The sequence below is a fragment of the Aotus nancymaae genome, unplaced genomic scaffold (assembly GCF_030222135.1).
Source record: "Aotus nancymaae isolate 86718 unplaced genomic scaffold, 86718_ANA_hifiasm-v0.15.2.pri h1tg000022l_1, whole genome shotgun sequence".
In the NCBI taxonomy this organism is placed as follows: Eukaryota; Metazoa; Chordata; class Mammalia; order Primates; family Aotidae; genus Aotus; species Aotus nancymaae.
The window spans coordinates 41,351,437-41,378,018 of NW_026988435.1; the positions used below are offsets into that span (position 1 = coordinate 41,351,437).

General features: G+C 45.9%; 1 protein-coding gene across 5 annotated transcripts in view; it reads right to left on the minus strand.

The window, feature by feature from the left end:
- Window positions 1-26,582, minus strand: part of ERG (ETS transcription factor ERG) — a 281,253-nt gene that overhangs the window by 37,704 nt on the left and 216,967 nt on the right. For all 5 annotated transcript variants that reach the window (XM_012445406.3, XM_064380152.1, XM_012445383.3 and 2 more), the window contains one exon: window positions 4,901-5,052. In XM_012445406.3, the coding sequence (XP_012300829.1) occupies window positions 4,901-5,052 (152 nt within the window). The remainder of the gene's footprint in view (window positions 1-4,900; window positions 5,053-26,582) is intronic.

The window sequence follows — 26,582 nt, forward strand, 5'->3', positions numbered from 1 at the left end:
CGTGTGTGTGTGCATGTGTGTATTTTTGTGCGTGTGTGCGTGTGCATGTGTGTGCGTGTGTGTGCATGTGTGTGCATGTCTGGGACAGGATCTCACTCTGGTATCCTGGTGGGAGTGAAGTGGTGTAATCATGGTTCACTGTAGCCTCAAACTTCTGGGCTCAAAGAATCCCCCTGCCTCAGCTTCCCAAACAGCTGGGACTATAGGCACCTGCCACTACACCTGGTTCATTGTTAAACTTTTTGTAGAGATGGGGTCTCACTATGTTACCCAGGCTGATCTTGAACTCTTGAGCTGAAGTGATCCTCCTTCCTTGGCCTCCCAAAGTGCTGGGATTACAGGTGCAAGCCACTATGCCTGTCAGGAAATGTGCATTTTTAAACATAAATTTTCCAGGTTAAGTGGTTCTGACTATACTTTGAAAAACACTTTCCAGTCAACTTCCAAATTAAGCTGGGCCAAAAAAGAGCCATGTAACCAGCATGGGGGGCATCACACTTGTCAGGCTGCTCTTATTATGACTGGTTTCACTGAATGACACTTGAGTCTACAATGTAAGAAACTGCCAGCCTTATGAGAGATCGACCTAGATTTAAAGATACCTGCACCAAATACATAGATAAAAACCAGAGGTGCAACTTACTGCCTAGCCAGTACCATTCAGGAAAGCACAATCAACAGTCTTGCCAGAACAGAGGCACAAACCAGGGCTGCCCAGAATGCCCAGTGGTGCTACTGGTTGAACGGCTTGCTCATGACCCCCCTATCTTCCGTGGGACAAACAGAGGAACACATCTTCCTCCAGACTCAGAATTAATAGCTGAACCATCTTTCCCACGTTTGCTTTCTTCTTATCCTGTGGACACTGAATTATTCCTTTCTCACTGCCTGCTGATACCTCAAAGCCAACTAACACTACCTTTTGCAATTCTGCAGTATTTAAAAGTTGCAATTAAACACACACACGTGCGTATAAACCACACTCCTGGTTTCAGTCTCTCTGTTAAATTCTTACTGTAGTCCATACTCTACATTCCTTTATTTTTAAGGTAGATTCTACTGTGATCCTTTATATCAATGTGAGCTTTCTTAAATCTGTTCTGAAACAGGAGGTAGTATAAATATACCAAATGACAGACTACATTTATTCATTAGGGACATTTTACGGGCTTCTTTATTAACTCAAGATCATGAGTCTCAAAAGCAGGGTTGAGGGAATCACTTCTGAAAACTGAGTTCCAGGTACCAGAACCCCATCTGAACACAGACAAAGCCCCCGAGCTCCTCTGTGGTTTTATCTGTCAGTCTCCATACAGTACAAATTGTCTCATCAGTGTTTATTAGGACCACTGTATCCCTAGGGTGTGAACACCACCATGTCTTAACGGATGGTACAAATGTTTAGAAATAACTAATGGTTTAATTTATTTTTCATGTATAATCTGCATTAGTGCCAAGCAATGTCTCTAAGTAGTAAGAGCCAGGTGAACCACTCAGAACCAGGTCTGGAGAATTCTTTCTGTCTTTCTGTGTACATGGGGCACTCTGTGCCCCAAATCTGCCTGAGTGAGGTGCCTAGACACCATGGGGATGGATGCAGTGGCTGGTACAGCTGCCTGAGGTCCTGCAATCTCATGGCCACATTGGAAAATTGTCCAGATTGTGCAATGAAGCTGTGTATGTGTGTGTGTGTGTGTGTGTGTGTGTGTGTGTGTTCATCTCTGTTTGTGTATGAGCACACATACATGAAGCTTGACCAATAACTGAAAGACTCACAACTTGCAAAATCAGCCACAACTAGCTCTCTTACAAACACTATTAACTGAATAACTGCCTACACTGGCATGAAGCAACTGATGGAGGGAAGAGCTGAAGAGAAGAGTACTTTTCTCAGAAGAAAGGAAACAGCCTTTACATCAAAGCTTAATATGAGCCAATTTGCAGAGCCATCCTTGCATCCATCCAGCCAACATTTGATGAGCACCTACTATGTATAAAAAATGCTGGGTGCTCTGACTTCAGCTGATTCTCTGTCTCTTCCCCACATAAATATCTCTCTTATTTTCTTTCTTTCTTTCTTTTTCTGAAATGGAGTCTTACTCCGTCACCTAGGCTGGAGTGCAGTGGCACAATCTTGGCTCACTGCAACCTGCACCTCCTGGGTTCAAGCGATTCTCCTGCCTTAGCCTCCCAAGTAGCTGGGACTACAGGCACGTGCCACCACGCCCAGCTAATTTTTTGTATTTTTAGTAGAGATGGATTTCACCATGTTAACCAGGATGGTCTTCATCTCCTGACCTCATGATCCGCCTGCCTAGGACTCCCAAAGTGCTAAGATTACAGGCGTGAGTCACCGTGACTAGCCATATCTCTCTTATTTTCTGAATACTTTCCTTAGTGTAGAAGGACTAAAGTCTGGCCCTATTGAAAAGAATATTGATAACATTAAAGCATATTGATGGCCTCACAGAAATACAGGCTCACAAGTTAAAAGATGGTACCAGGCATTACCTCCTACGTCTGTGGTTCATGAGAAATCAAGCAAGGAATCTTCAGACTCCCTCAGACACTCAGAGTCTCTCATCTTTGAGATCTAAACACTTTGTTTTGTCTCAGTTGAAGACATTACATTCTTAAAGAGGAAGGCAAAGGGTGAGATGGTTGGGGGCTTCCTTTGGGTGTCGACTTCACTTTGTTTATGCCCAGCAGTGTCCAGGCAACACATCCCTGCCCTCCTACCACTCCTCCAGGCACATCCCAGCCCTTGAGTTTTTCTTATGTGCCACACATCCAGAATGGGCACCTGGGACATCTGTGCTTCTATTTTTTCCATCCAATGGGAACTGCTCCCCGTTCCAAGGCACAGCAACAAGTGAGGTAGTCTCGGGCACACAGCTGCATTGCCGAGGCCAAAACAAATGCATGGCCTCTGTGTACCTGTCAATTGCCTTTCAGTAAACACTAAGGATAGTTTCATCCCTCTCATAAAGCACACATGGAATCTACCATTGGTGTCTCCTAGAAAAGTCTTAAAAAGTGCTTTGAAATCAGGCACAACCCCAAAGGATGGTCCCTTTCACACCCCACTGCATCGAACCAGCTTCATGTGTTTGCTGAAAGCCACACAGTGAGAATTCTAAGGTGAAAGCCAGGGTACGAATCCAGGCCAGATGTTTTCATGAAGTACCCTGCACCCCTGAGCTCACTGGGCATGATCATACTCAGGTAAAGGAAAAATCATACCATGGAGAGAATCTAACCTGTCTGCTATCACACTTCACAGATATGAATTTAGGTGACCCCAGGAGCAAGGGAGAATTGAGTTTGTGGAGATTTCACCCATGCACGCCCTTGGCGACTTTGGCAATAAGGAGTAACTTGTGCAGTGCAGCTCGGTGGTAAGGGGTTCATTCATCCATTCTCCCCTCCATTAATACTCACTGAGCACCTCCTACATGCCAGGTGCTGCAAATGGCCCTGGAAATACGGCCTTTGTGGGGCTTACATTCTATTCAGGTAGGAGGATAATCAGAAAACTTTTACATAAATATGCAATATAATGGGAGATGGGAATGGATGAAATCAAGAAAAGTCAGGCAGACAGGAAGCTGGCAGTCACAGATGGAATGGAGAGCAATTCTAGATGGAGGTGCTCAGGACCAGCCTCCCTGAGGCAGTGACACTGGCATAGATACTTGGTGAAGGACAACGATGTGGAACTACCTGGAATCAAGGGTTTCAGGCTGAGCTGATGCCAAGTTCAAATCCCTGAGGCAGGACCACAGGGTGACCAGATGGCTGAAATGAGTAACAGGAGGGAACCCCTAGAAATTGCTGTAAGCAGCTGAGATGTAATCGAATGCCAACAGGCAGAGACTAAACGAGAAGGACAGACCTGCCTGCATCCTAACTTGGCCTCTTATTAGACAAATGCCCTCCTTGGAAAAGCTGGTGAACCTCTCTGAAGTTCATCGTCCTCATTAGGGAAATCATAAGAAAGATGCCCATTTTCAAAGATTGCGCGAGATCACGCTTCTAAAGCATTTATCAAAATACCTCCTGTAGGGCAAGAGTTCACTCACTGGTGACTGTTGCTGTTGTTCTTCTATTTCTGGTTTTATGTAGCACGTGCCCTCTGAGAGCTTTAAGTCAATCTTTCTGCTACTTTTCCTTTGCTAAATAAATAAGTTCTTGGCATTTCTCTCAAGTTCGAGAACTATTCCTTTGGGTTGGTTTTCAATTACGTCTGTAATAAAGAGTTACTCTGGTTATTAGACTCTGTATCACAGGCCAGTGATAGCTGGAATTTTAGATGTTTAAGAGCATGTAAGAGGGCAATATATGGCTCCCAAATTTTTATTTTGACAGATAAGGGAATTTTAAAAACAACCACGTCTAACATCTATTATAAATAGCACTTCATGAAGGACAGGATGTTTGGCACAATGATCTCCAAGAAGGGGCAGTTCCTCCCGAGAGAGGTCACCCACCTTTCATAGACATATAGACACGTGTGCACATGTGTGTGTGCACAAGCATGCCTGCGTGTCTGCCTGGATGTCCTCTTTCTCTCTCTCTCCAAAGTTGTGTGTGTGTGTGTGTGTGTGTGTGTGTGTGTATGTATGCATTTTCCCCTATGTGGCAAAATAAAGAGCTGGGGCTACATACTGCTGTCTCACATAATTTTAAAATCTAAACTACACAAATGTGCGTATCTCACTTTGCTGGCGATCCATGAACACACGTACATAGACCTCTGCCAGCTCCCATTTACAAGCCCTGCTCTGGACAACGGAGGCGTAATCAACGCCACAGGTGGGGGAGAAGAGCTCCCTGCGGCTCAGCCTAGCATTGGGGGAGATGTGATCCGCTGAGCGCGGTGAAGCTGCGGGCACCTGACCTGCCGGCACGATAACTCTGCGCTCGTTCGTGGTCATGTTTGGTGGTGGCATGTGCTTCTCCTCCATGTAGCTGCCGTAGTTCATCCCCACGGTGTCTGGGCTGCCCACCATCTTCCCACCTTTTGCCACACTGCATTCATCAGGAGAGTTCCTGGAGGAAAAGAAGAAATGTTCTTCCATTACTATGGCAACCAAAGAGCATGTCCCCATCGACTTCTCACCATACACACAGAGAACCAAAGAAGGGCAAGGGGGAAGAGACTGGGGGAGAAGGGAGGGGTGGGAAAAGCCAAATACAGTGCCTGCTATGGTCTGAATGTCTGTGTGCTCCCAATAAGCGTCTTTTGAAGCCCTAACTCCCAGTGTGATGGTATTAGGAGAGAGAGCATCTGGGAGGTATTTCAGCTTGATGAGGTGATGAGGGTAGAGCCCCATGATGGGATTAGTGCCCTTATAACAAAAAGAAGAGACCAGAGCTCTCTCTTTCTGTCATATGAGGGCAGAGCAAGAAGGTGGCCAGGCCATCTGCAACCCAAGGACAGAGACCTCATCGGGGACTGGCCCTGCTGGCGCCTGAGTTTAGACTTCCAACCTCCAGAACTGTGCAAGTTTGAGTCCTGTTGTTTCAGCCAGTCAGTCTGTGGGGTTCTGTGAAGGCAGCCTGCACAGGCTAGGACAGTGCCCGCACTGGGTAGGACAGGGCATCCACGAGGGAGGCGGAACCGCCACCTGGCTTCTGTTTCTTAAGCAGCTCCACCCGAAGCTGTCGTGTCAAAACTCCATCTGTGACAACTGATTGGGAACACTTGTGGGGAACAGTGAACTGCTCTTTGTTCTTGCAGTGTGACCATAAACAGGCAAAGAAGACAGATGATGAGAGGCAGCACCAGGGACCCTCGCTGCGCAGCGAGGTTTATCCTGGAACGATGTTCCTTTTCAAAACCTCAGAATGAAATCCTCCTGCTGAATTTCAAATCCCTGTAGCCAATCTTTACATACGGAGCTTTGAAGACTTGCCGTGTTCCAGGCTTAGGTGTAGACAGGAAGGGCGGGAAGGGTGGGGGCTGATGCTAGGGGAGGCCTCATGGGAGTGGACTCCAGCAGTCCTAGAGGACCCTTGGGAAAGGGATGAGGAAGGAACCGTGTGGATGCAGAGAGGGGTCAGCTACTGACTACTGACCTTGGGCAGCAGGTCACAGGGCTGCTGTTAGTAAGGTAGTCACTGTCATTTAGATAAAGTCAAACCTACCTTTCTGGAGAAAGAAAAGGAAAACATTTTAAAAAGTGAGATGTGAAAGCTACAGGACATTGGTGATATCGCACCTGATAGGGAAATGCCAAAATGAAAATCCAGCTTAAGCAGAAAACAGAAAATACATGTCAGTGCCTTCTTAGATGGTTAACACACAGATGGTCAATGAGGGTCACTGTAGCTGAGGAGTATTAATATTCAGGGTCTGTGGTCTAAGGTGGATTTCCAGAAATGCCTCTCAGGCTCTATCCAATGCATCTATTTTTTCATTTTCCTGGGAATCTGCAAACCTTCACTCCCTCTGGATTTTAGATTTCTATCCCCATGTTTCTGGTTGTGGGATCCACTCCAATGAACCCTCATTTATCTTTTCCACACCTTGTTAGTTGGAGTTCTTTAGAGAACTTGAAGAATCAAAAAGCTACAGGCTTGGCATGGATGTGACCTTCAAGTCTAAGCAGGTCAAAACCATCTGAGGCAGGAGAGCACTTTGTGAGTGGAGTGAGAAGAAGATCATTCCACACCTGAAGGTCACAGCTGGGACGTGGACAGAAGGGAAAGGGTTTGTTCAGCATCTGGGAACTGGAAAGTATAGGTTTGTTCTCAGCATCGCTTACAAATGTGTCTGAAGCCTATGGATGGATCTCAGGTGTTGACAGTGAAATGGGGGCACGGCCATGTGCGGATGGAGGTCAGAGTCAGGGCCATACAGGACTCAGGCCCTACCATGGGCCTGGGACACAGCCCTGCCTGATGGCATCCTCACAGCTGTGCTAACATGAAGGAAATTTAAAAATAATAATGGTCTGAGTTCCCATGAAGTAGATCCTGAATATTTCCACCACTGCCGACACATGCATTATTTCCTCTGGATGCTATTTTTCCTGGCTTCACACATTTATCTCTAAAAGACCCATCCTAATATCAAAACACAGAATGTCTTCACTTGAGACTGAGTTTCCTAGTCCTCTGGAAAATTCCATCAGCTGAGTAGAGTGCATATGTTTTGGTATATTTGTCTCAAGAAGAGAAGTTACTAGGGAAAAGAAGTTAGAGGGATTCAGTCCTTCAGGAAAAAGACTTTACCCAGATGATGTGAGTAACTCAAGTAACAACTATAAATTCCAGACAGCCTTTGTTCAGTTTCAATCATTCATGCATCCATTTAGACAACTGTTACTAAGCGCCTGCTGTATACCAGGCCCCATCAATTCTTTCTTCTCCAGCAATGCAGTTAACTGTTCGAAAACCAAAAGATCCAAGAGATGTATAGAATTATAGAAACAGGGGACGCTGGGGATTTTGAACCCTTGTGGCCAATCCCTTTTTCATTTTCTTTTAGTTCTTTATAGTTTAATTTTCATATCTGAGCACAAGAACTCCAGGCATAGATCACAAAAGTTTTCCTATGACATTAAAGTAGATCCTTCAGGCCAGTCGTGGTGACTCATGCCTGTAATCCCAGCACTTTGGGAGGCCTAGGTGGGTAGATCACTTGAGGCCAGGAGGAGTTCGAGACTAGCCTGGGCAACATGGTGAAACCATGTCTCTACTAAAAATACAAAACTCCACCAGGCATGGTGACTCATGCCTGCAATCCCAGCTACTCAGGAGGCTGAGGTGGGAGGATCACCTGAGCTTAGGAGGTGGAGGCTGCAGTGAGCCAAGACTGTGCCACTGCACTCCAGCCTGGGTGACAGAGCAAGATTCTGTCAAAAACAAAACAAAACAAAAACAAAACCCTTCACCAAATCCGGATATGATGAACTATTAAAATGTATTTTGCTAGAACTTTCTAAAAATATGTGTAAATATTTAAAATAGGCAATGGCCAGTAAAGCCACTGTTTTCATTTTACAGCAACATCCAGCTCGTCTCATCAGATTCCCCATCCCAGCTTTCACTGTGGAAAACTGCAGAGTGAGGCCCTCAGACCCTATTTTCAAAACTTACAACTTTAGGGTAATTTTTTTAAAGTTTTTTTTTTTCCATTGCATTTTGGTTTAGCTTTAGAAAAAGAGAACAGAGCCGTATTTTTTTATTATTTCATGTGTTTTTTTGTAATAACTCTGAGGGAACTCCATCCCCAAAGAGGAAATGATAATGGAAAGGGTCACTGCAGTGCTAGACTCAAAGCAGATATTCAACAGATATTAGTTAAGCAGGCCCCAGCTGTTCTATTCTCACTTTTTAGTCTTTTTCCCTTGTTAATTCTCTTGCAGTTTTTTGTTTTTTTGTTTTTGTTTTTGTTTTTGTTTGAGACAGAATCTTGCTGTGTCGTCCAGGCTAGAGTGATGCAATCTCGGCTCACTGTAACCTTCTCCTCCTGGGTTCAAGCGATTCTCCTGCCTCAGTCTCCCAAGTAGCTGGGATGACAGGCACCTGCTACCATGCCAGGCTAATTTATGTACATTTTGGTAGAGACAGGGTTTCACCATGTTGGTTAGGTTGATCTCGAACTCCTGACCTCAGGTGATCTGCCTGCCTCAGCCTCCTGAAGTGCTGGGATTACAGGCATGAGCCACTGCACCCAGGTTTCTCTTGCAAATTTTAACAGAAAAAGAGTAGCGTTAACATGTTTAAGACCTGGTCTGGGAGCTTAACAGTTATCAGTCTTCACCACAGGGAACTGTGTTGCTGGTATCATCTCCACTTTCCAGAGGTGCAAACTGAGTAGCAAAGCACAAGGGGCTGCCTCCAGGACTCACAGCCAGGAGGAGGTAGAATGAGGCTTCAATCTGGGTGGCTCCATCCTGCTTCTTGACCCTGCACAGAATGACTTTGCAGAGTAAAGGCAAGACGGTGTCCTGTAAAAGGTAACTAGATCTTAATTTCAGGAAGGCATCAGGGACTTTCTGACCCATACACTACTCCGGTTTAAAGTGTACACTGCAACACTCACCCTGACATACCGTCCTACCCCAGGACTCTTCACTCCCTGCACAGCACGTGTATGTCACAACCAGGGCACATATTCAAGACAGAAATAAGAAAGAGGGATGATTCCTGGAGAAGAAAAGGATTTTCAGAGGTATCTGCTTTACTTAAGAAAAGGATGCCAAGCACCGTAGCCCACACCTATAATCCCAACATTTTGGGAGGCCAAGATAGGTGAATTGTTTTAGCTCCAGAGTTCAAGATCAGCTTGGGCAACATGATGAAACCCCGTGTTTACAAAAAATACAAAAATTAGCTGGGCATGATGGCACACCTGTAGTCCCAGCTACTCAGAAGGCTGAGGTAGGAGGATCTCCTGAGCCTGGGGAGATTGAGACTGCAGTGAGCTGAGATCATGCTACTGCACTATAGCCTGGACAGCAGAGTAAGACCCTGTCTCAAAAAAGAGAGAGAGAGAGAGAGAGAGAGAGAGGGAGGAGGAAGAAGAAGAAGAAGAAGAAGAAGGAGGAGGAGGAGGAGGAGGAGGAGGAGGAGGAGGAAAGAAAGAAGGAGAAAGAGAGAGAGAAGAAAAAAGAAAGAAAGAAGAAAGAAAGAGAAAGAAAGAAAGAAAGAGAAAGAAAAAGGAAATTTTATCACAATTCAGAGAATGGAAAAGTGTTCATTTGAAAGTCTCACTATAAATATATTTTTGGCTCTTTGCCCAGGTGTGATGAGAAAAGATCCACACTGCAGAAAGCTGTGTCTTGATTACCACACTGCAGCCCCACCTTCACCGGGCATTCCGAGGCTCACATATCACCAGGGAAAAAGTTCCCACAAACAGCTTGGTATACCACCTGCACCAAGTGCTGCCCAGCATAGACGACCACGTGTTCTCCATTCTCACATGATAAGAATTTGGAGGTTCGATTGTGCACATGGCAAAGAGCACACTGCACAGGGAGTGAACAGTCCTTACGTAGGACAGTGGGTCAGGATCGGTGCTGCAATGCACACTTTAAACAAGAGTAGCATATGGGTCAGGGAGTCCCTCATGCCTTCCTGAGATGAAGATCTAGTTACCTTTTAAACATATACATACTTTTAAACATACACATGCAAATCTTTTAAACACACACATACTTGCATATATGTGTTGCAGCAGTTCCTGAGAACACTCTCGGGCTATTCAGCAGGTGCCTGTCAAACAGACATTTAGTAAACATGAAATGTATCTGTCTTATTGTTTGGGTGGAAATTTCTTTATTGAAAATAAGTGCAGTTCAAGATATTGCTCTGAGAGACTCCTTTGAGGACGTACAAAAATCATTTTGTCTTTTTCTAAAATTTCAGTAGTTTTTGGGGAACAGGTGGTATCTGGTTCCATGAATAAGTTCTTCAGTGATTATTTCTGAGATTTTGGTGCACCCATCACCTGAGCAGTAAACACTACCCAATATGAAGTCTTTTCTTCCTTACCCACTCCCACCCTTCCCCAGAGGCCCCAAAGTCCACTGTATCATTCTTATGCCTCCGTGTCCTCCTAGCTTAGCTCCTCCTTATACGTGAGAACATATGATGTTTGGTTTTCCATTTTTGAGTTACTTCAGTTCGAATGATGGTCTCCAACTTCATCCAAGTTGCCGCAAATGCCATTATTTTGTTCTTTTTCATGAGTGCAGAGTATTCCATGGTGTCTTTGTGTGTGTGTGTGTATGTACATATATATAAATGTGATATATATACATATCACATTTTCTTTATCCATTCATTGGTTGATGGGCATTTAGGCTGGTTTCACGTTTTTGCAGTTGTGAATTGTGAATTGTGCTGTGTGCAAGTGTCTTTTTCATTTCCTCTGGGTAGATAACCAGTAGTGGGATTGCTGGATCAAATGGTAGTTTTACTTCTAGTTTTCCACACTATTTTCCATCGCGGTTTACTAGTTTACATTCCCACTGGCTGTGTAAAAGTGTTTCCTTTTCACCATATCCACGGCAACATCGATTACTTTTTGATTTTTTAAAGTATGGCCATTTTTGCAGGAGTAAGGTGGTATCACGTTGTGGTCTTGATCTGCGTTTCCCTGAAAATGAGTGATGTTGAGCATTTTTTCACGTTTTCTGGCCACTTGTATATCTTTTGAGAATTGTCTATCATGTCCTTAGCCCACTTTTTGATTGGATTATTTATTTTTTTCGTGCTGATTTGAGTTCCTTGTCAATTCTGGATATTAGTCCTTTGTCAGATGCACAGTTTGCGAATATTTCCTCCCACTCTGTGGATTGTCTGTTTTCTGATTATTTCTTTGGCCGTGCAGAGGCTTTTCAGTTTAATTAAGTCCCATCTATTTATCTCTGTTCTTGCTGTATTTGCTTTTGGATTCTTGGTCATGAACTGTTATTCTCCAATCCACATTCTCAGATCCGTGTTCTATTTGTGGCCCACGAAACATTAGACTTGACAGTCCTGTCCAATAAGTGGCACCAAGAGTAAACAGGAGCTGGGAAGACAGATGCTTCCCTCTGCTCACAGCAGGAGAAATTCCACCTTAGCCAGGGGTCCCCAGGTGGGGATGGCTGGTTCAGAATCTGAGAAAGAATAGGACAATGGCCCAATGGCTGGGGTGTTAAAAAGCCAGCCATAACACTTCCCAACTCTCTGGCAACACCCTTGGGGCCACGGAATCTCAAACTCCTGGGCTCAAGCGATCTTCCTGCTTCAGACTCCCTATCAATAGCTGGGACTACAGGCCACGCTCCTTGAGGAATGTGGCCTCTGCAGCAATCTCACACTTTTCCGTGGCATTTGGGCATGACTGTGGTCACTCACAGGAACGTGGGAACAGTGTAGGAAGACACGTGAACCTTCATGATGGAAACCAAAAACAGAATGCTGGTGTCCTCCTTCTGGTAACTGGAGACGTGCCCAATGAAGCTGGCTTGTTGAGCTTCAAGCAATAATCCTTCTTAATAGCACTTGGAGAATGAAGTTCTAATCATTTAAAACTATGAGTACTGACTTCTTAAAACACACTAGTATTCTGAATTAATGATCAAAAGGCATAGCAAAGAATATCAAATACATTGGAAATTTTGTTAAATTTAAATGAAGGAGAGAAGGCAGACATGTTGCTAAGCCCAGTCAGGTTCTCACAGGGTTACTGAATCAGAGGGCTGGAAGAAGCCCCATTTCCAAACCCCCAGGCACGACTGGAAGCCACTTGGATGAACAGGCATTTAGCTTCGTTAACAGTTGTTTAGAGAGGGGCTCCGTAATTTTCCTCTGCCACTCCAGAGTTCTGTTTATAAATACGTATAGTGGTTTTAAATATACGTCATTCCCCTACCTGTGTGCAAATTATGTGAAGTTCGGGGTGGGTTATAAAAATGCATATAAGACAAAATGATAACACAAATAATTAACAGAATACAAACGAGTGGAAAACAAAGGCAAAAAAGGAATTAAGAGATGAAACAGTTCACTGAGTAAGCTATTTATCCTGCTGAGGTGGGATGCCAATTTCACTCTGAGCTTTCTACTAGCCAAAGCAAAGATGGAAATGCATGTGATGTCAAGGTTCAAGGTATTAGTAAGCTACATACAAACCAGTTATTCAACACAAATAAAGCTCTCCCTAGGGTAACATTTGAGAGTTTTTCTCGGGGCTTCTCATGAAGAAAACTGGGCTATGCAGCAAGCCAACTGGGCTTAGCGATATGGCTGCCTTTTCTCCTTAATTTAAACTTAAAATTTCCAATGCATTTGATATCCTTTGCCATGTCTTTTTATCATTAATTCAGAATACTAATGTGCTTTAAGAAGTCAATGCTCATGATTTTAAATCCTTCCCAACATCTCATAACACATCTAACACCATCCCACACAGTGCCAGGAGGAGCTGGTGGCAGAGCAGGACACTCCCTTCCCTGCACACAGTGCTCAGATGCTGCAGCCACAGAGACCTAGAGGCAGCACGTCCTCAGCCTGTCCTCCATACTAGCTGCTACTGGACAGAACTGACCTGTCAGAGAAGTCAGTGCAAAAACAGGAAAAAATGAGTGATTAAAAAATGAAAAAACCTTGAGAGATGCAGTGTTATATATGTCTCCAGTTTCATAACTCCTATATTTCTAGATTTTATTTTTATTTTATTGTGTTTTAAGAGATAGGATCTTGCTCTGTCACCCAGGCTGTAGTACAGTGGTATGATCATAGCTCACTGCAGTCGCAAACTCCTCAAGCGACCCTCCTGCCTCAGCCTCCTGAGTAGCTGGGACCACAGCCATGCACCACCACACCTGGCTGTTTTTAAATTTTTTGTATAGATGGGTTCTCACTATGTTTCCCAGGCTGGCCTCTAACTCCTGTCCTCAAGCAATCCTCTCACCTCAGCCTCCCTAAGCACTGGGATTGCAGGCGTGAGCTACTGTGCTGAAACCCCTACTTTCTAGATTTTAAATTCAAATTTACCAACATTAAGTTGGGTCATATTTATGTCTCTGAGAGCACCAAATGCATTGTGGGTAAACAATTCTTTCCGGACCTCAGTTGGTTAATCTTCCAACCAGTATTTCACTGTAGACTAATGATGAGGATGGCTCCGGACACTTTTCATGTAGTTATGCTACAATAAACATATGCATAAAGCATTTAAAATGGTGCCTAGCACATGACCACACTAGGTGTCAACTGTTGCTGTTAGTTCATTTCATCTGCACATCTCTGTGACATAAATACTAGAAAACAGCAGCCTTGTTACAAATGAAGCACAGAGAGGTTGGATAATTTGCCCTAGATCACACAGCCAGTAGTAGAAGAATTGGGATTTGAACCTAGATAGTCTGGATCTCAACTCCAAGTACTGCACTGCCACACTCTGTGCCCTCACTTGGTAAATCTGTGTGAGGAGTATCTTTCACAGACCTGAAGCTCCACTGAATGGAGCCTCAGAAAACTCAATTTCATCACTATTAAGCATTTTAAGAGAATATCTTCAGAGTGGCTGTGAAGACGGCCATGGAAGAGAGTTACAGAAGTGAGCTGAGCAGGGCAGCCACGAGGGAGCAAGGCAGGGCCCCATAGGAGGCTTGGAAGGTGGCAATGTTTACATGGACATATAAATGAATTTTGATAAGTCTGGTCAAAAAGAAAGAGTCACCTCAATTTGCAGATAAGTGTTCGATGCTTCTCCCCAAAACTTCACTGATGTGCCCAGCAGGGTGCATGCTTTACACAGAGGATGGGCGAACATCGGTAAGTGCAAAAACACAAAAACAGAAACGAACAAAACACACACACACAGACAAAAAGTCCCCGCGGTGGGAGGGCCGAGTGGGAGTGCATCTGACTCTGACTGCAGACCCAAAAAGATGGAGGTGCGGACCAGGGCAGGAGCTGGACCACTGGGGAAGTAGTCAGTCTCATCAATCTAGTTTTTAAGATTAAATAAAATAAGTCAAAGATGAAAGTCTCCTTGAGCTGCTGCCATACATAATACTGCTTTAAAAAAAAAAGTGGGTTTGGGGGTGGGGACTAATATTCCTGAAAAAACATACTGAGAAATGTAAAATTCAGTCTTTACTCTTTGAAAAACAAAATAAACTTGGCATTTGACTTTGGTTTTCTCACATCAGAGTCTACTTACAGCGAGGCAGTTTCCGTCATGGAAAGAACCCGCAATGAAATGGCACAGCCGTGGCCATTAGCTTGACAAGCATGGAGCCTCAGCCCTAGTGAGTGTGAATGGACCTCATTTATCCAAGAATGGCACTGAATACATCCCAGAGGGACAGACCCACGCTCACTGGCCACATTAAATCTGATTCACCCTCACTGCCGAACACTTAGCAGAGGTCCACTCCTTGGAGAAAGTCCAAGGCAAGTCAGAATGTAATTGGGGAAATCAATGTCTTCTTCTTTGGGTCAGTGGAGGCAAACCCGCCAATCCTGTCGAAAATCTACCTGATCTTCCAGAGCCATCCTCCTTCCTAATTCTCTGAATTCCTCTGGCACCTAGACACAACTTTCCACCCCCTATTCTCCATCACATGCTGGTGACTGTCCCTGAACTTCACTTCCCACTTCTCCTGCTACCAGAGTGCTCTCCCCCAACCAGAAATGCAAGCTGGCCGAGTCCAAACTAGTCCCTGTCATGGCCCATAGCCCCTCCCTAGATTCTCCTCAGTGATCTGCCTCTGGGGCCCCTCAATTCATTCATTTATTTAGCAAATATTTGTTGAGCATCTTTCTAGGCCAAGCACCATCCCAGGTGCTGGGATTCTATCAGTGTTCCTATTATCACGGGGCTAGCATTTGAGTGGCCAGAGCCCCTCCTCAACTCCATGTGCTCTGTGCTCAAAGACCACAACCCACATCACCCCCTACCAGTCTCGCCTTCGGGCCTTCACTTTTGCTACTCCCTCTGCCTTCAAGTCCCTGCCCATGACCACCTGATACCTGCCCTATTCACCTATTCACCACCTGGTACCTGCGCTATTCACCTCTCTACGCTCACCTCTAGTGTCTCTACAAGCCTTTGCCAGGCCTCCAGAGAGCAATGTCTCCTTTCTACTTCCACCATTCTCTGAATTTTCTCAGTAAGTGTCTGCAGGATGAGTGAGTACATTTATGAATGAATCTTCCATTTAAATATCGAGCTCCTTATCTTCTACCTGCATTGCAAGAGAAAACCTCTCATGTTGGAATCAGAAAACTAATGTTGACCTTGGTTGACCTTAGATGAGTCACCTAACCTCTTGATGCCCAACTTCTTCATTCATAAAAAGGAATGAATGCTTCCTTGAGGTCGCCGTGAGGACATCCCTGAGGTGATGCCTGTGAATAGAGTCTGCAAACTGTGAAGCACTCTACAAATTAACACAGCAACATACTGCATGTGCACGCCTGTGCGTGTGTGTATGTGGGTGTAAATGTGAGGCTTTTTGTTCTTGGCAACTGTTCATAATTGTACCTCGGTAAACTCTCACGTGGGTCAGCAAGCTAAGGTGTACTGCTGTGCAGTGTTCAGCATGCAGCTGTTTTTTGGAATGTCACCATCTTCCTGAATGTTCTTTTTAGTTCATTACGTTAGTTCACATTAAGAAGAACTTGGTGAGGAAGCCACATGGAAGAAATGGGAAGGCTTTCTTTGGCAGCCGTACCCTAAGAGGGCAACGGGGTCAGTGCTACAAGAGAACCCCCACAAGGAGGCTGGCCAGGGACAAGCATTCCAGGCCTGTCTCAAGTCTGAATACAAATAAATCCCTTCTCAGGTGGTTTTCTTCATGAGGATCCTAAAAGCACACACTTAGTCCTAATCGACCAAACAAACTCCTAATCAAGTTTCATAGTGTGAATCGAGGTCAGTCACCACAAAAGGTATTTTTAGGACCCGAGACAAGGAAGGGATTGTCTGGAGCGCTGCAGGGTAATTTGTGGGTCTGTTTTATTTCTGAATCAGAGGCAGTGGAAAAGCTGTTTCAGACCCCATGGCTGGAGCAGCGGGTGGAGCTCAGCAGTGATTCATGTAGGACTCCAGGCTCAAACTGAAACCGTAGCTGTTTGTCTTCACAGCTGTGTGTTATTTTTACCCTCACTAAATATTCTCTCTTACACCTGGAATTTCAGCCTCTTCCCAACAGTGCTTTCCTTCCCTTTCTCTAAAGCAGTTGAAGACAAAATTAATTAAAAAGTCACCACCAGCTCACCAACAGTTAGTTCTTTGTCCCCTTAAAGGGGGCTCCATGTTTCTCTGAGAACGCCTCATTATATGTTTGTATTTCTCTTCACAGCTGAAAACGAATGTCAGCAAGATCGTGTTGCTTTTAGATCTTGAAAACTGGGATTTTGGGATTCATCATTTGAAATGATGAATTCATCATCTCATTTTGGGATTCATCATTTGAAAAAATTCTATGTAGCATAAGATCTCTACGAGCAGTTACACGACCAAGATCAGACGTGACATCTTTTCTATCTTGTGTATGTCTTTTTATTTGTCTGAAAGACTCCTTTTTCAGAGAAGAAAGAATTGAGCCCAATAGCCATTATGATGCTTCAGGTTTTCATTTTTGTAACAGGCTAGGTGAATCCTGGTTAACCAAAACGATTTTACTTTCAAGACAGAAAATGCCAAAGAAGGCTGGGCACCGTGGCTCATGCCTGTAATCCCAGAACGTTGAGAGGCCAGGGCAGGTGGATCACGAGGTTAGGAGTTCAAGACCAACCTGACCAATGTGGTGAAACCCTGTCTCTACTAAAAAAATATAAAAATTAGCTGGGCATAGTGGCACGCACCTGTAATCCCAGCTACTCGGGAGGCTGAGACAGGAGAATTGCTTGAACCTGGGAGGCGGAGACTGCAGTGAGCTGAGATCGCGCCACTGCAGTCCAGCCTAGGCAACAGAGCGAGATTTCATCTAAAAAAAAAAGAAAAAGAAAATGCCAACGAAGAGTTCCCTCCCCACTAACAGCACCCACCACGACCAGGTGGAATTCACTCGTATGATAATGAAGAATGCAACTCTTAAGTTCTTCTCTTCTACAAAGTAGCACCCAGCACTTTGACACCCTAACAGTGATGAGTGACTGCTAAGAAGAAGGAACGGGGAAAGTCTGATCTGGACAAAGAGGTAGGAGCAGAGCTTCTGTGTCCCTAACCTTTATCTCTCTCAATCCATGCATGAATTGGCATTTGGAAAAACTCAAGGCCCCTCCCAATTAGGACAGGCTATTACTAACTGGCTTCACCCCATCAATGGAATGTTTGCTCCCTCCCCACAAAATTCACGTGTTGAAACCCTGCACCACAATGTGACAGTATTTGGAGGTGAGACCTTTAGGAGGTGATTAGGTCATGAGGATGGAGCTTCTATGAATGAGATTTGTGCCCTTACGAAGGGACCCCAGGGAGTTCCCCTCCCTTTCTTCCATGTGACCCTACATGTAAACGGGCCCTCACTGGACTTCAAATCTGCCATTGTCGTGATCTTGGACTTCCCAGCCTCCACAACTGTGAGAAATAAACTCTGTGGTGTATAAGCCACCCAGTCTGTTGTTTTGTTACAGAGGCCTGTGCTAAGACACTCACTATTACAGTGAGGAAAAAAATCACTTGTTTAGATGCCTCCAACACAGGGGCCACCATGGCTTAAAAGGTGATTGAGCTAAATTTGGAAATAGTTTTTATGCCAATCCAAGTCAGAGCCCCAAGGCAGAAAGGGGCAAATACAATTATTTGTTGTGTTGTGGATTTCACTCACCTAATATAATATGTAAAGTTCCATAGAAAAGGAAAGAAAACCTATGTGATGTCACAATGCAGTGAGTCAAAGTAGAAAGGCATGCAAAAAGACTGGACCCAGGAAACTACTTTCATATATTAAATATTGAGTGTTACACATAAAATTTGAAGGCCTGATATTAAATGACCCTCAGCCAAGATTTCATTCTGTGTGTACAAGTCAGGCAAAGCGCCTTTGCTAACAATGACAAAAATGGCATACAAACAGTCACGATACTAAAACTGAGAATTTTTCATTTTAATTTCAGCCCAATAAGTACTTACCAAGAGGCACTAAAATGCTCGGAGGGCAGGTCTCTTCACCACATCTAGTTTTGGTTTTTTTTTTTGAGATGAAGTTTTGCTTTTGTTGCCCAGGCTGGAGTGCAGTGGCATGATCTCAGCTCACAGCAACCTCTGCCTCCCAAGTTCAACCAATGCTCCTGCCTCAGCCTCCCAAGTAGCTGGGATTACAGGCATCCACCACCACCATGCCCGGCTAATGTTCTGTATCTTTAGTAGAGATGGGGTTTCACCATGTTGACTAGGCTGGTCTCAAACTCCTGACCCACCTACTATTTTTAAAATGTGATTTTGTTTGGAGACACCTTGTGAGGTTAATTTAAAGGTGAGTGCAGGTGAACTCACCTGCCATGATAAAGTAAGATGGGAATAAATGTTTTGAAACTGTGTAATATATACAAAAAGTCAAAATGCAGTTGGCACTTGGATTTGATACTTCTTAGAAGACAAGAGATCAAATGTCACTGCTTGTCTGACATGTGGACGGAACCCTGCTATCCCAGTCAACTCAGAAAAGAAGTTTAGCTTCTTCTAAGAAGCCCTGAGGGAGTGAAGAAGAGTTCAGGCCTGTGGTCAAATGGCCAACAGCAGGTGAACTTGAGTGAGTGACAAAAACTTTTGGAAACTCAATGGTCATCTGTAAACAGGAATCATCATAATAATGTCATCTCACAGACGTATGAGCAAACTTGACAATATGTTGTATACCACAATCTATTAATTACATCACAGGGTGTTGTAGAAATATGGGTTGATATTATCCCTTTCAGGGTCTTTCTCTCTGGCCCAGGAAGAGCTGATTGCACCGTCATCCCTGCTATTGCTGGGCCCTGAACATTGCTCTGTACTGATTGTGTCTCACTATTTATCTCACAGAATCTTTTCTCTCTTTTTTTTTTTTTTTTGAGACAGAGTCTTGCTCTGTCACCCAGGCTGGAGTGCAGTGGCGTGATCTTGGCTCACTGCAACCTCTGCCTCCCAAGTTCAAGAGATTCTCCTGTCTCAGCGTCCTGAGTAGCTGGGACTTCAGGCGCCCACCACCATGCCCAGCTAATTTTTGTATTTTTTGTGGAGACGGGGTTTCACCATGTTGGCCAGGCTGGTCTCGAACTCCTGACCTCAGGAGATCTGCTCACCTCAGCCTCCCGAAGTGCTGGGATTACAGGTGTGAGCCACCTGCACCCATCCAGCTTTGTTTAATTCTTAATCCATCTCGGTAGAAGGTAACACAGTACATGATGCAGATTAAATACCAGATAAATGTTGGCTTAGTGCAGCATTTGTTAACTTCAACACTATTGCCGCTTGGAGCTAGATCGCTCTTCGGACAGGTTGGGGTAGGGCTGGCAGGCATGCCGCCCTGCGCACTGCAGGATGGCCCCGGCCGCTATCCATCAGATACCAGTAACACCTCCCAGGTGTGACTAGCAAAAATATGAGCATTGGCAAATACCTCTGGGAGCAACATCGCACAGGTTGGTAACCACTGGGCTAATGAATTAAGATCTGCTGAACTCAGTCAAGGAGGAAAGAGCCTCTAGTGTTTTTTCCTGGTGTTTATTAGAGTGAAGTTTCTGTCCCCAGTGTCTGGGTTGATGCTTAAAAGGGGCGCTTAAGGGGGCCTCTATGCTCATGAGGATTCCTGGCTGTGGTTTGTCCACACCTCGTTTGGGGTACATTCCCCAAACCTTGGCCCATCCTCACTTCCTCTTTTCCTCATGCCATATGTTCAACCCATCAGCAAAGCATATTAATTCCACCTTCCAACTATACCCAGGATGTGATTTCCTCTCCCACGCTCCCTTGTTACCACCCTCACCCACTCTCATGCAGACTTCACCCATCCCACACCCAAATTTTCACAGGAAGGCTTCAACACAGGAGCCAGAGAGGCCCTGCAAAATCTAAGAAACACTATATCCCTCCTTTGCCTAAAGTCCCCTAATGGTTTCTGAGCTCGCCAGAAAGTGAAAGTCAAAGTCTGGCAATGGCCCCACGGCCTCTCCAAACCCATCTTCTGTGACTCTTCCTCCTGAACACTGAACAGCAGTCACGATGGCCTCCTTGTTGTCCTCGAACACCTCAAGCTGACCTCAGGGCCTTTGCACTTAGCACTCCCTCCTCTTGGAGTATTTCCTGCTGTCTAATCCCGGCCCTTCTCCCTCACTGCCTTTGAGGCTTTACTCAAACACCACTTTTTTGTGATCTTCTCCAGCCACCTTCTCTAGAGCTGCCATCCCATTCAAGGCTGTATTTTTGTCCTTAGCATTCACCACAATCTAACCTGCTGTGTATTTTCATAAGTGATCTGATGTCATGACCATCTTTATTGCTAGAAAGTGAACTTAGTGAGGCAAAACTTATTTATGTATTTTATCACTCTTTCCCAAGTGCCTAGAACAGTGACTGCACATAGTAGGTGCTCAATAAATACTCACTGAATGAATGAATGAATGACTCTATGTATAAACAGTATGTCTAAGGCCCAGACGGAACCAGCAGGTAATCTCCATTTTTTCTCATCTCCATCACACTACAAGTGGCATGTTTTTTAAATAACATCTCAAAAGCATCTTGTCATCTGACCCGAGGCTGGAGTCATTCATGGCATGCAATGAATCTCCGTCCCAGAGAGAGGCATGGCCAAGATAGCATCGTCTCTCACGGCACAGGCCCAGCTGGGCAAAGCGCCAATGTGTGGGGAGAGAAGGAGGTACTTCTCAACTCAGGCAGGTGGACTTCCAGGGAACAACCCCTCCTCCGCGCGGATTCTCCCAGGTCATTCACTGGGTGGGCCACCTTCACCCAGCTGCTGGGCATTCTCATTTTTCATTTCCTTGGATCGTGCAACAGAGCAGTGGTTCTCAGACTACCAGACATCAGAATCCCGCAGAGGGTTCCTTCAAACGGAGTGCTGGGCTGCCACCCAGGTCTGTTCTGATTCTAGGGCAGGACCTGAGAAGCTGCATCTCAAACAAGCTCCCAGGTGGTGCTGATGCTGCTGGTCCTGGAGCCCACGTTGGGAACCACCACCCCAGGGGAACCCTAACTCAACAGAATCAAATGGCAATGGCTCCAGGTGACCTGCACACTGGGCTGAGGGAGGACTCACAACATGGCACATAAATTTACTGAGTTCCACCTGCAGTGAGCCTCCAGGTGGGCTTCACAGAATCACCATCACCCGCGGAAAGGTGAAGGTGCCACTTAGTGTAAGCTGCCTGTGATCTGGCCTGAGCTGGGGAGGCAAGACAGAGAAAAAGCAGCCTGCTCTGCACAGTCCTGCCAGCCTGCTCACGGGAGGACAGTTTGCTTGTGGGCCGTGAGTGAGCAGGTGTTACCTCTTCATTTATCCTGCCAGTCTATCATGACTTGAGCTTTAGAGACCTCACGGCAAATTCAGGGCACTGGTAAGGAGCTCACGAGAGGCCGAGCAGGCGCCGATACCCCCAGCTGGGCCCTTGGTGTGGATGGCACAGGAAAACAGCTGGTTTTAGTTTGGACACACGCTGACAGTTCTCCATTGTGTGAATACTTGGGGCTTTCTGGTGCGTGAGGCTAGAGTGAAGAAAGGGAGAGGCAGGGTGGCTGTGGACCGCGAAGCTGAGAAACGATGTCCTGTGTCCACACAACGTGCAATTAGATTAGTGTCTGCAAGATTTCTGCCGTTTGATCCGGCAGTGGCCAAGCCAAACCCACAATGACTTCCCTGTTGGCTCGCAAAGCAGTGGTTCCTTTCTCTCCTGTTTTTCTTTTATTATGTTTTACAGAAACTCTATTATGATGGCAACAGATCTCATTTCACCACTCGTATTTCATTTCAGGAGCTTGTAAGCACGTTAGGGCTGAGGTTTTGTAGAATTCCACTATTCGGTTGGGAACGAAGTCCTTCCTTCCTCTCAAAGGACATGGCCTTTTTCTCCATCGGTACTGGATGGATAGGGATGGACAGAGGGCATGGTTCCCAAGCTGGGTATTCTATGCAGAAGGAGGTGGGCTGTGTTCTGGAAAGACCTAAAGCCGCAGAGAGTGCACTTCTCCTGTGGAGGTGTTCGCAAGATAGTCAGGGGCCAGAAGGTAACAGCCCACAAGAGCAATTTTTGACTTAAGCAACTTCCCCTTGGACTTGACTTCAAGTGCCATGTGCACTACAGGAAAGCCCATTCTTCATAAGCTCAAAGCAAGGACAATTAGAAGAAGCTACTGGGCCAGGGGCCAGGGGCCAGGAGATGGGCTAACTCCCTGGCATAGCTGGCCTGGGGCTTCCGAGTCTGGAAGCGAGATGATGATTATCACTCGCGGAGGTCTGTCCTGTAGACTCTGACCTAGCAACAGATGAATGAGCGCACTCACACACACATAACACAGTGTCGAGTGGGCTAGGAATGGTCATCAACTGCTTTCAGAGGTCAATCGCAGATACCCGACTACCACTCGCTGCTCCTCTTCACATTTATTCAGTACAGCTTTAATAACAGAGGTTCTACGTCAACACACTTGTGGATAATTAACACGGTGAAAAGAGTGGTTTTACAAACGATAAAAGGTTTTGGTTTGGGGGCCCAGAAGAAACACCATTAAGGAGTAATTCTTCGACCTCCCCCTGAGACGGCTATCTAGCACATAGCTTAAATGAGTAAACAGAGACAAAGGAATGTGGCGTAAACAGACTTAACTGGGGAAGCTTTTATTATCTTAATCTTTATGACTTAATACTTTACGAACTGGCTGCCTTCAGTCCATTCCATAAATTAATAAAAACCTTTTGGCCTTCCGAAAACCTTATAACTTTCCTAATATTTCCCGTAACATTTTGCCAGCTACCTTGAGTGAATCTTCACATGGAAGGAGGCAGGTGCAGGCAGTGGAACGTTCAGGAGCTGCACCCGCAGCACGGCTCCTCAGGAGTCGGGGAGCCACACCCAGCTCTGCAGCATCTCTGCTGTGAGCCCCTCCCTGACAGGCTGCGTCTCCATGAACCCTCCCTCTGCCCCGCCCCTCAGGCAGGGATGACACAGCCGAGGGCTGGTTCACAGTGTCCAAAATAAAGCAGAGTGAATCACACCCATGTTCCTTTTTATGGGGCTGGACCTGACATTCGTAAAGAGCCCACGGTGAGGCCGAGTGCAGTGGCTTGCGCCTATAATCCTAGCACCTTGGGAGGTGGAGGCGGGTGGATCACCTGAGCTCAGGAGTTTGAGACCAGCCTGGCCAACATGGTGAAACCTCATCTCTACTAAAAAGTACAAAAATTAGCCAGGTGTGATGGCAGGTGCCTGTAATCCCAGCTACTCAGGAGGCTGAGGCAGGAGAACCACTTGAACCTGGAGGGCAGAGGTTGCAGTGAGCCGAGATCGCGCCATTGGACTCCAGCCTGGGCAACAAGAGCAACACTCCGTCTCAAAAAACAAAAAAAAAGAGCTCACAGTGAGTCAGCAAAGCCTGCAGATGGGATCCCAGGCAGCCCAGGCTGCCTCCAACCTCTGGCTGAGATGAGTCTTAGCTCCACTGATAACCTTTCAGCTTTCCTTTCCCCATTCCTCTTCAGGAAGCCTGTTGGATTCTGAATAGCAGGACACTGACTCACCATTCACGTTTCAACTCCTCCAGGTTGCTGAGCCTCAGCAGTCCCCTAGTGAGCTTCTGACCTGACACGCCACCCCATTTACCACTTGCTGTCCAGCCAGGCTGAGCTCCAGCAGGAGCAGCGAACTGGCCCCCCAGAGCACACTGGCTCAGAGATCTAAAAAGTACAGTGGGTCATCAGTCACTGACCAGGGCAGCATCCCTGGAAGTCAGGTGTGGGAGTCAGTTCCCTGTGTCAACGTGTCCAGGGTGTAGCACCCAGTGACTTAATCCGATGCTAACTGAGGTGGTACTGGGAAGGCATTTTGTGTAGGTAGTTCAGTCAGTTGACCTTGACTAAAGGAGATTATGCTGGATAACATGGGTGGGCCTCCTCTAATCATCTGAAGGCCTTAAGAACAAAGCCTGCAGTTTCCAGAGAAGAAATTCTGCCTAAAGACTGCAACACAGAAATGCTACCTAGTTTCCAGTCTGCCAGCCTCCCCTGCAGGTCTCAGACCTGCCCACTCCCACAACTGCATTAGTCAATTCCTGAAAATAAATCTCTTAAAATATTAAAATATCCTATAGGTTCTGTTTCTCTAGAGAATCCCAACTGATACACCAGGCCAGCTCCAGACGCAATGCCAGGAGACACACTGAGCTCTGGGGGAGATGGGCATGAGCACTGTGTCTTTCTCTACTATAAAGGGATTGTTAGTGTCAGCCACTCCTATCCCTCCTCCTGGAACATCTTTGGGGTTGGGGGACGATGACACTTGGTGACTGGTTGACATGTGTACATTGCTAGATGCCTCAAAGCTTGGGTGGCCTCTGCAGCCAGTGTTCCTCCCCTGCCTATATCACACCCAGCTGCCCTTTTCCTCGAAGGAGGCATATGGGCCATTCTCTTTGTGAACAGCACCTGCCAAACCAACACCACTGCGAATCCACCAGAGGACCCAGAAGACGAGGAGGATGACATGATGGTCTTCACTCAGTATCCACCCACCAAAACACATCACCGATGTTTCAAGAGCTGGAGCAGCATTGAAAGTTTATGACGGGAGCATTCTGGGCACTGTTAGAATTCCGTGAGCCCTGAGAAAGGAAGCTCTTAAAGTCCCCATTGTTCCCTTGAAAGAAAATGTCGAGGCCGGGCACAGTGGCTCCTGCCTGTAATCCCAGCACTTTGGGAGGCCGAGGTGGGTGGATCACCTGAGGTCAGGAGTTCGAGACCAGCCTGGCCAATGTGGTGAAACCCTGTCTCTACTAAAAATACAAAAATTAGCCAAGCATGGTGGCGGGCATCTATAATCCCAACTACTTAGGAGGCTGAGACGGGAGAATCGCTTGAACCCGGGGGCGGAGGTTACAGTGAGCTGAGATCGTGCCACTGCACTCCAGCCTGGGTAAAAAAGAGGGTAACTCCATCTAAAAAAAAAAAAAAAGAAGAAGAAGAAGAAAAGAAAATGTTCAGTTCCCCTGAAAAATGTCATTTCCAGAAAGACACCCTTGGCCCAGCACCAGCCTTTCACCTGCCTAAGAAAATAACCACCCAAGAGCTTTCCCCAGTGTGCTGTGCTGAGGGTGCTGGGGGAAACTGCCCTGGTGTATTTCTTATGGACTGCAGCCCCTGGCCTGGGGCTGAGAGTTGTCCTAAACTCCCAACCTGCATCCCTGCGGTAAGAACACAGGCCGGAAAGGCTGCCCCGTGCCTGGCCAGGAGGGAGAGTAGACACCGGCTACCAAGGGGAATCACAGGCCCACGCTACGGAAAACGGTGTTCACACTTCTCTCACATGCAGAATGCTTATTTCATTTTAAATTCAGGAGTAACACAGTGAGAACAACAGAAACTTTCATTTCTGGAGCACTGTTCGCGCCTCCTCACTCAGTCTCCCTTTGGAGGTTTGCTGAATCCAGCTTGGCCCCAGGCCAAACTCTCAAAAGAGGGCCAGGACATGGCTCACTTTGCCTGTTGTCTGTCGGAAATCATTTCAGTGCCCTTTTGTCTGAGGTGCTTCCTTCCTCTCTCTCCTGTTTCCAACACCCCCCACCTCCCTGCAGGTGAATTGCTCATAGGTAGAAATTAGGCTCTGCAGAAGAAAGGCTTTAAAAAGGTGTCCTGATCTTAGTGTCTCCACCGTGAACACATTGGCACATATGGGATCATACGACTCCACCCAAAACAGAATTCGTTCAACGTTTCCAGGCCGTGTTCCACCAATTGTTCTTCTGCATAAACTCTCCTGCATTCTTTAGAACATGATTACCCTGCATTCTTCTGTGTTTCAGAAATATATACAGTTAATGATCAGCAGAACATTCTATTAAATGGAAAGGATTTATGGGTAAAAGTAATCATTAACTTCCCACAACTTTGGTGTCCTGGACCCCA